General features: G+C 42.2%; 1 protein-coding gene across 1 annotated transcript; it reads left to right on the forward strand.

Annotated features, from left to right (window-relative positions):
- Positions 1-388: 388 nt before the first annotated feature.
- On the forward strand, positions 389-9,207 carry icmt (isoprenylcysteine carboxyl methyltransferase). Its single transcript, XM_061074505.1, has 5 exons — positions 389-608; positions 1,353-1,441; positions 2,154-2,323; positions 5,722-5,939; positions 6,519-9,207. The coding sequence occupies exons 1-5, from the start codon at positions 390-392 to the stop codon at positions 6,696-6,698; spliced, it is 876 nt and encodes a 291-aa protein (XP_060930488.1). The 5' UTR covers position 389; the 3' UTR covers positions 6,699-9,207.
- Positions 9,208-9,712: the final 505 nt, after the last annotated feature.

The raw sequence follows: 9,712 nt of genomic DNA on the forward strand, positions 1-9,712 counted from the left end.
ATAGTTGTTATTGTTATTATTATTATTACTATTATCGTTATTATTGTTGCCGTTATCACCATCACTATTGTTTTATTGTTATATTATTATCGCTTTCATTATTATTATTATTATTATTATCATCAATATTATCATTATTGTATTCTTACTAATGTCATTTTTATTATTGTTGTTATTATCATCAGCATTATTCTTATTATTTTATCTTTGTTATCTTTATTATTCTTATTATTTTAGAGTAGAGGACAATAAAGAGAATATTACTTGTAAATCTTTATTATTACCGCCACTTTCTAGGAAGTGGGTCCGAAGAGCTAGCGGGAAGTAGTGATGATGTCACCAAGTTTCCATTCAAGTATCGCGATAGTTCCTGCAGTTCAGGACTCAACATGGCAGGCAGTAAGTTGTCGCTGGAAGGCAGAGTGAGTGTGAGATGTTTTCTTTTAGGGCTCAGCGTGGTTATCATCCCCCTGATCAGGACGTGGTTCGGACATCTCGACTGGGTCTTTGATTACCTGACGGAGACTCCGGGGAAAATAGCGATTTGCCTTCATGTAGCAGTGATGAACGGCCTGCTGCTGGTCATACACAGAGGTCCTCTGTACAAGGTAAACTCCTCATGTCACTGAGGGAGACTCTCTCTTCACACCGCTGTCGCAGTACTAGCCAACATCTCGAAGTAACTCCGCCATTTAAAGCACTGTAGCTTTGCTAATGTTAGCTAGCTTAACTCACACTGACAGTTGGCTTACTGCAGCCACACGCTGACTAAAGCTGATAATCAGTGTGCTCTGAATAGATCCATAATCCAGACGAAGCTGAGCTCCTCTCATTCTCTAATCTACTGAATATACAGGTGACACAGACTTTACATCAGAAAACCACCTGAGACCTTTATTCACCCAGACTCTGGTGAAGGATAACTGGTACATGGTGGCTGCACTTTGACACTTCCTGTTTGACACTTCCTGAGAAATTTTCGTAGATTGAAAGCTGCTGTTAGTCTGGACGAGTAATCTGGATGTAGTTCAATTTGATTTGTATAGCACAAAATCATAATATACATTATCTCAAGGCACTTTACATAGATGAGTTCCCACAATGAGCGGCACTCCACTGGTGACTGTGGAGAGGAAAACCTCCCTGTGGACAAACATCAATGTGGACAAACATCTGCCTCGACAGGTTGGACTGAGAGTAGATTTGGGGGGGGGGGGGGGGGGGGGGTCAGCTCTGACAGACTAGTTGATATAATGAAAACAATGAGAGTCATAGTTCTGGTTGTAAAGAAGTAGTGTAGGTGTGTCTGAGGCTGGCAGCTGTTAACCTGACACATGTTCCACTGTCTGCAGGTGGCGGTGAGAGCCTGTTTCCTGGGGGTCACATTTGGCTGTGGCTTAATCATCAGCTGCTCTGAAACCACTTGGACACATTTTGGCTGGTATGTATGTATATATGTAGGTATGGTATGTATCATTTGTATCGTTGAATGACAGTCTCAATGCTGCAGTGCACAGATGTACTTCTACTCTTTCATTTCTATTAAATCCACAGCTTCAGACTAACTTTGGTTTCACTGGTGCACCTAACCTTTTCATGTAGGACCTAAATGAAAATATATTTGCTAGGTGCACCCAAAATTTGCCTTTTGGCACCACAATAATACAACTATTATAGTTTCTCTGGACGGTTCCCATATACATTGATAATTTAATTAGGGCTGGGTATCACCTCAGATTACCCAAATTGATTGGACTCTGATTTTCAAGGTTTCGATTCGATTTCCAATTTTATTCAATATCTGTTCAGTTCTGGATAATATACAATATAATATAAATTCTGCTTGGATATGAAATTAATTCTCTAAGAACGAAAGCTGGAAACTTTGCAAGGAAAACCTAGGTTTGTGCATTATTAAAAATATGAACGTAGTCCTGTCAATTTTGTTGGATGATATATTGTCCCATAAATTATAGCCATAAATTATATTATTGTCATCATTTTGAAACCTCATTAAACCACTGATACAAACAAACCTTTTTGCTCAGGTCAGAAGAGATGAGCGTTGAAGCAGGCCATGTGTCCTATCATGACAGCAGGATGTTTCAGTAGAGACGCAGCTAAACATGTGATGTAACGGTCCCTCTGTGTAGGTACCTGTGCTCCCTGTCGTTCTTCCATTACTCTGAGTACCTGGTGACGGCCATCATCAACCCTCGCAGCCTGTCGCTGGACTCCTTCCTCCTCAACCACAGCGTGGAGTACACCCTGGCTGCCATCTCGTCATGGGTGGAGTTCACTGTGGAGAAGCTGACAGTTCCAGGTTGGTGTGTCATCAGTCTCATTGTCACTGCTCTCTGTCCACTCAGAACTATTGGGTGTATTTTGTATACCATCAGTGTGATCTCAACTCAGGACAATCTGCAGACTGGATGTACAGAGCATGAAGAAATTAACAGTATAATATTTCTGAATCTCCCAAATATGCCCCAACAGATATAGGCAATCCAACGCTCAATCAATCAAATTTTATTTGTATAGGCCATATTCACAAATCACAATTTGTCCAATAGGGCTTTAGCAAGGTGTGACATCCTCTGCCCTTAACCCTCAATAAGAGTAAGGAAAAAATACTAAAAAAAAAAACATAAAAACCTCAGAGAGAGCCACATGTGAGGGATCCCTCTCCCAGGACGGACAGAAGTGCAATAGATGTCACATGTAATGGAGAACATCAGAAAGATAACGGTATTTGCAGCACTGATTAGAATCAACAGTTTGTAGCATAATGAAAGGTAACTTAATTGATGGATTACAGCAGTAATGGTAGAGTATCTGAGGAGAAATATTGTATATCAAGCAGTCTTCATAATCCACGGTCAGCAACCACCACGATACAGGATCCGCCATTACGATCTCCGATTCCCGATCCACCATCATAGACACAGTGTTTTCACAGCATCGGCCCTGGATCTGCGGAAGCCAGTGTAGTGAAGCTAATACAGGAGAAGATGACTCATCATTAATTTGCATGAATTGGAATCAATCTGAAAAATAGGATTTAAACCAGTTAAGGGTGGTTCCTTTCATTCTAATTAACTGCTCTAGTCTCTGTAATAAATGTGATGGTCAATAGTGTTGAATGCTCCACTAAGATCTACAGAACTAGGACAACGTTCAAAGTCTTCAACCTTCAGAGCAGGATTTTTGGGCTCCTTCACTTAATCAATTATTCCACTGCTTTACAGTTTGTGCTCTGCTTCCTTGTGTGATGTGCAAAAGATCACATGTCAGAATTCAGACATATCCTAATTAGAGTGCAGAGCCTGTCGCAATTTAGGAATCTTTTTGGATTTTCTGAAGAACCACTCATCCATAGTTTTCTCGAACCAAAACAGATTTTCAACACCTGAAGAAGGAACTGGGATGCGTCTCCCTGCCCAAGCCCACACGTTGCCACAGCAGCAGGTGCACCTGGTTGCGTGTGTGCATATGTGTCCAATCACACTCCAATCACAACCTTGCATAATCTGAACCAACAGAGAAGTGACTAGTATCTTCAGAGCAAGTGTAGCGGTCGGAAAGGATAATCAACACCAAGACTTTACAAAAGTGCATTGTAGAGCTGCCGGCTGGTTTATGCCCGACTGACTGTCAGACTAGACCATCAAGGATACTGTGAGTGCCCTGAATCTATTGTATATAGGAATGCTGTTGTTATTGAGGTGACAAGGACTCTCTTTTTGTTTAATTTCCTGAGTTGTTGGTTTATGAAGATCTGCTGTAAAACCCGGAACAGATTTTCTTTTGTTGTATATGTTTTTCCTTGTGTGAATTGGATTGAACTGAGCTGTGTTGGGCAGACTGTAACAGACTTTGTGAATATACAGTTTGAACTCTGGACATTGACACGATGGGAGACACACACACACACACTCCCCTCTTTCCTATTCTTTGGTTATTTCCGTTTACGTCGTTTTATGTGAAGTTAAGTCCAACATGGTTCTTCTCTTTAGAATTGTTCCCCCTGCTTTTTCTTAATCACCCTCTACACCCCCCCTCAAAGAAAACACAAAAGAACCACACAAAAATACGAGGTATTAACCAAACTGTGGATTTGGAGTATCGTTACTGCCCTAATCCATAGTATTTCACAGTGGAAACTTCCTGATCAACAATCCTACTAAGTTAATTGTAAGAGCGGTTGTTGACAGATGGAGATCCCTCCATTATGTTCTGACATTGTTGTGGTTGATTGCTTATGTGGCCTGAACTCAGCATTAGCTGTGTTTATGGAACCCTTACTGTACCCAAAAGGTTCTGTTTTTTAAGTTCTAGATAACTGACTAGGGATGGGCATAATTAATCGACGATCGATTAATTGATCATAAAGAATTTCGTCGAGGACATTATTTTGTCTTCGACGAAATTCTGTTGCGTTCACTGCCAACACTGCGAAGCTATACGTCTCCATGAGCACATGAGTAGGAGGGCAGAATATCCGATTACGCAGCACAGTGTTAGCAGCTGTAGGAAGCAGCCCGGAGTTCTACTCGACAAGCTCCGCTGGGGGACCGGCGGCTGGCCGCTGGGAGCTAGGTGGATTTGACGGTTCTCGACCTCTCAGTCCGGTTGTTGTCATGTCATCAATCCCGGAACCTCACCCAGACCCGGGTCTGTACGGGTTCCCTTCCCGTAGACTGAGGGTCCGTGTGCGGACATTCAGCCGAGCTCCGCAGCTAGCCGCCGCAGCTAGCGGAGGCTAGCTCGAAAGCTAGCCTCTTCGGACCCGGACAGGGCCGGGTCTGGTGGAGGGGCTCCGGGAGTGAGGACACGACAACCACCGGAGTAAGAGGTCGAGGGCCTCGGAGTCCAGCTAGCTCTCAGCGGCTAGCTGCTCTCTCAGCGGGGCTGAAGAGTACAGCAGCGCATATTTTCAAGTGTTACCATTGAACGATCCCGTTTAACTGCCACAAGAGTTGTTCATCTTGTAATAAAGATCTCAATGAGGAAACACGCTGTGTTTTTTCTATTTTCACTGCATTTTAACAGCCCATAAATAGAGAATTTTAATATAAAAATATTAATGATTAATCGAAAATTCGTCATTAACTCTCCCGACGATCGATGAAGACAATTTAATCGAATGGCCATCCCTATAACTGACTCAAAGGTTTAGATATGAAATATGGGGGCGGTGTGGCCTAGGGGGTGGAGTAGTCGTTCTCCAACAAGAAGGTTGCCGGTTCAAACCCCACTCTTCCCCATCTGCATGCCGAAGTGTCCTTGGCAAGATACTGAACCCCTAACTGGCCCCTCATAAAAATGTTGAGTGTACTAAAGATGTAAGTCGCTTTGGACAAAAGCGTCAGCTAAATGACATGTAATGTAATGTAAAAATATGTTTCATTGGAGAATGTAGAAAGGTCATAAACCTAGAATGGTGAAGTTGAGATTATTAACATGAAATACTAGGTTTTTATCGGACACACTGGTATAACAGCTAAATTTTTCTTAATTAAAAGCACAAACCGTTAACCTGATCAGCTCCCACAGATCCTCTGTAATTCACTCCGAGTGCTGCAGATGAGAGCGAAGGATTTCATGCACCAAGACAGAAGCAGATGTCCATCACAGACCCTACATCAATCAATCAAGTTTGTTTGTTTACATGACCTCTACAAGGCGATGACGTGTTCTCTCCTGTTCCCACTCTCACAGAGCTGAAGCAGCTGAGCTGGCTGAGCATTGTGGGTCTTCTCATGGTGCTGTGTGGCGAGTGCCTGCGGAAGTCGGCCATGTTGACCGCTGGCTCGAACTTCAACCATATTGTCCAGAATGAGAAGGCTCAGAGTCATGTGCTGGTCACTGACGGGGTGTACGCCTACTTCAGACACCCCTCCTATGTGGGCTGGTTCTACTGGAGCATAGGAACACAGGTGAGCTGCTACAGCACGCGTCATTCTCTCTTCTAATGCTGCCAAACCCCAGCACAATGTTAAATACAATCTTTTTTTAGTGACATTCCACTATTTTTATTTTGTCCGTCAAATAATGATGGTTTGAAATAATATTTATTACTGTGGTCTGTGCTTTGATCATTCAATTCACAACTCCTCCAATGCGTCATCTAATAAGGAATTTAGTCATATCTAAAGTGGGACGTTTTTGGATTTTATCCAACAATAGTGAAGGACTGGCTAGAGATGGATACCAGATCTGGTGGCATTTGAACCATGTCTTGTTGGAATAACAGAAATTTTGAGGATTCAGAGTCTGTTTGTCATGAGTTTTCTGAACATGAAACTGTATCATCAAAGCCGAAATAACTGGTAAACAGAGTGCAGGATTTAAAATCAGCATCAGACAGACTGTGTATCATCCTCATATTTCATGAAAAACAATACAGCTCATATGATTGGGGCACAGAACTACTTACAATAACAGACAAATGAGACAGTGCTGACATTTCGTTTGTGTTCTGCTTTGTGGACTGACATCACTGCTAACTGTTGCAGGTCTTGCTGTGCAACCCGCTGTGTATACTGGCTTACACGATAGCCAGCTGGCGGTTCTTTCGGGAGAGGATTGAGGAGGAGGAGCTCTCTCTTATCCACTTCTTCGCAGAGGACTATGTGAAGTACAAGAAGAAGGTTCCCACTGGGCTGCCCTTCATCTCAGGCATCCGTGTCAACTAGTCCCATCAGCTGGATCCTGGACATAACAGACTTACAACACTAAACCAGGTCAAACCTGGTGGGTGTGCGGTGTCTGCCGTGTCAGCTGCTCTCCAGAGGGAAACCCTGCAGCTGGCTGAGAACCTGTAGCTCACAGACAAAGACTGAGCGCTGGGAGGACGGTGGGCAGCTGGGCTGCTGTTTTTCTACCAACCTCAAAAATCCAATTAAAGACCAGAGAACCTCCGCTGTACTAGATATATTCCAATAACATTCACTCTATCTGTTTGAATTGTGTTTCTGTTTGCATGCTTTACACATGCCTAGTGTTTTCACTGATGAGCTGAAGAATGATACCTGCACTGGGCCCTTTGGTATCGTACTCGAGCAGAGTGTGAAATTATCATTCTCCAAGTTTAAATGGGGAATGTTTCACAAGAAAGTAGGTTCAATAGACATTTTCTAGAGTCAATGAGTTCAGATATAGTTGCTAGCACTATCGGTAGTTGGGTCAAAAAGCACTATCCTTAATTGGCTACAGTGGAAACAGCTTATAGTGTTTACGTTTGTCCCGGGCATAAGGGCAGTCTATCGCTATATCCGTGATCACTGTAAGTGGTTTCCACTCTATTTCCATTTCAAAACAAACAAAGGCTTTAAGGAAAACTTTACAGCCACATACTGTATTAGAGCTCTTTGTAGGTCTTCTCACTATCTTGTTATCAAGACTCATCTCTGGACATGGGCACCTCGGGTCAAAGGTTATTGAGTATTATCTGGTCTGCAAGGGATCAAAAGTGTTGCTGCAGATCTCAGGTCTGTATGTTTCATTTTAATTAGGCTGATGAAGACGTGTTTGTACGCTTGGGGAAATTGTGGGTTTCTTCTTTTATTTCTTATAAACATTTACAAGTCATGGGATTTTTCGATTGGACTTGTGCAGTTTGTGTGGGGATGCAGACCCGAGATGCCTGATGACACTTCTCATCTGGACTTCGAACAGATGGTTGCTGTCGTCTTTCAGTCAACCATATCACAATATCCAAAGAACCTACAACTGCAAACCAAAGTTCAGTTGTCGGCTTCACTCTACATGGTGTTTGCTCATTTCAGCTATGCATCTACCAACTTACTACTTAAAATTGTGTATGCTGCAGTTGCATGAGGGCTGGTTGATAAGTTCATGGTGTAAGGTAGGAGCAGACCTATCAGAAAACCTATCACATTTGTATTGCAACATGAATCACCTCATACATTTGCACTCCTAGTTCAGTGGCTGTGAATCCCTAATTTGTAGAACCCAGCATCTTGGGAGCCACCTTTGAGTTCATCAGTGCACTTCTTCACCAGGCTGTAAGAAGCGGGTTGCCACCTTGTGGACCTCATTGGTGATGAGTCCTTTCAAACTCTGTGGCTAATCACTAGACCTATTTTCTCTGAAGGAAGTTGCATGTGCGAACACAAATGTCAGAGTGAGACGCTCCGCAGTTTCAGCAGACTTTCTCTGCCTGGTCTCCTAGTAAAAAATTTGTAGAAATCGATGTGTGAATCCAGGAGGGGATGCTCCACAGCAAGTGAGTGGGGGGTTGATGCTACTAACATTTAACAGACTCAAAAATTAAGAAAAAAATATCTCCTGTTGAAAAACGGTGACGCACACATCGAAGACACCAACGAAGATCTCAAGAGAGTTTGTGTGATAAGAGCAGACACTGGTTTCTGTGTGTTGTAAAGAAAGTCCTATGATCTCTGCAGCAGAGTTAAAACATCACTTCCCTTCTCTGTCTGCTGCACCTGACTGCTCCAGCTATCTTCTGAATAATATGTAGGATCTGTTGCTGATGAGAACGTTTCTGTGCATAGAACCTCCTGCTGTGTTGTGCAAGTGTGAAAATCAAACACTGGGTAAACTCTGTAGCCAATCCTCGGCTACAGATTACTCAGAGAGTTGGAAGTGCACTTGCATGTATCAAGAGTTGTATAACCTATCTTCTCCTACTTAAGGCCACAAACTTCTGAATCAGCCCTCTTAACATGATCGTTACTATCACTTCACTGTCTGTGCAAGCTATAGAGTCTACTAATTGTTTACTTTAAACACTCAGGACTAGCTTGATACAAGAAAACCCGAGAAACATTCAACCAATTCAAGAAATTAGTTAAAATTTTGACCAGTGGCACAATCTACTGAATGTTGGGTTTGTTTAGTGCAGTCAAAGGCTGCATGTACATATGGGTTGTGTGTGTAGTCTGATTTTAAAGTGAAACACTTGTAGCATTTGTGTGAAGTGCTCTGTGTAGGTTTAGACTATGAGATGACTATGAGGTGTTCAGATGATGAGCTGTTTGCAGCATGGAACCTGATTGGTTTCCGGGTGTGTTGCACTCTCACTGTATATCGTCTATTTATCATAGGCCAGTATTAAGCAGTTTGTTACTCTGACTGAAAACTGTTGGCAGATTACCGTGCATTTATTCACAAAGAAGATTTTCTCAACACCAATTGTGTGGATTAAAATCTAGGCAGTTATTATTAAGGCTCTGTCATTATTCTCATTGTTCAGAACATATCACAGTGGACTTAGATGTTATGTTTCTGGAACTGAAAACATTACATGAATTTACATATATAATGTTATCCACGAGCAATACATCTGAGATAAAGGATTATTAAAATTATTAGTGGAGGGAGCCATCTACTAATACTGCATTAAAGTAAGGCTGTAAATATTTCTACTTGGTAATCTTAAGAAATTACCGGGTATGTAACCATGGCCTCCTCAGAGCTTGTATAATTTCATAAAAACTATAATGTGGTTGCAAAGTGAGCACACCCTTAAACTAATACTTTGTTGAAACACCTTTTCAGTTTATGACAGCATTCTGTCTTTTTGGGTAGGAGTCTATCAGCATGGCACATCTTGACTTAGCAGTCATTGTTCCTTGCAAAAGAGTTCAAAATCTGTCAGATCTGGCATCTCCTCTGCACAGCCCTCTTCAGGTCCACCCACAGATTTTCAATTGAACTCAGGTCT

Source organism: Limanda limanda, chromosome 7 (genome assembly GCF_963576545.1).
Source record: "Limanda limanda chromosome 7, fLimLim1.1, whole genome shotgun sequence".
Lineage (NCBI taxonomy): Eukaryota > Metazoa > Chordata > Actinopteri > Pleuronectiformes > Pleuronectidae > Limanda > Limanda limanda.

Coding starts and splice junctions, on each gene's coding strand:
- icmt (XM_061074505.1), top strand. CDS start 390: ATGGCAGGCAGTAAGTTGTCGCTGGAAGGCAGAGTGAGTGTGAGATGT. Junction 1,442..2,153: donor ACTTGGACACATTTTGGCTG/GTATGTATGTAT, acceptor CCCTCTGTGTAG/GTACCTGTGCTCCCTGTCGT. Junction 5,940..6,518: donor ACTGGAGCATAGGAACACAG/GTGAGCTGCTAC, acceptor TAACTGTTGCAG/GTCTTGCTGTGCAACCCGCT.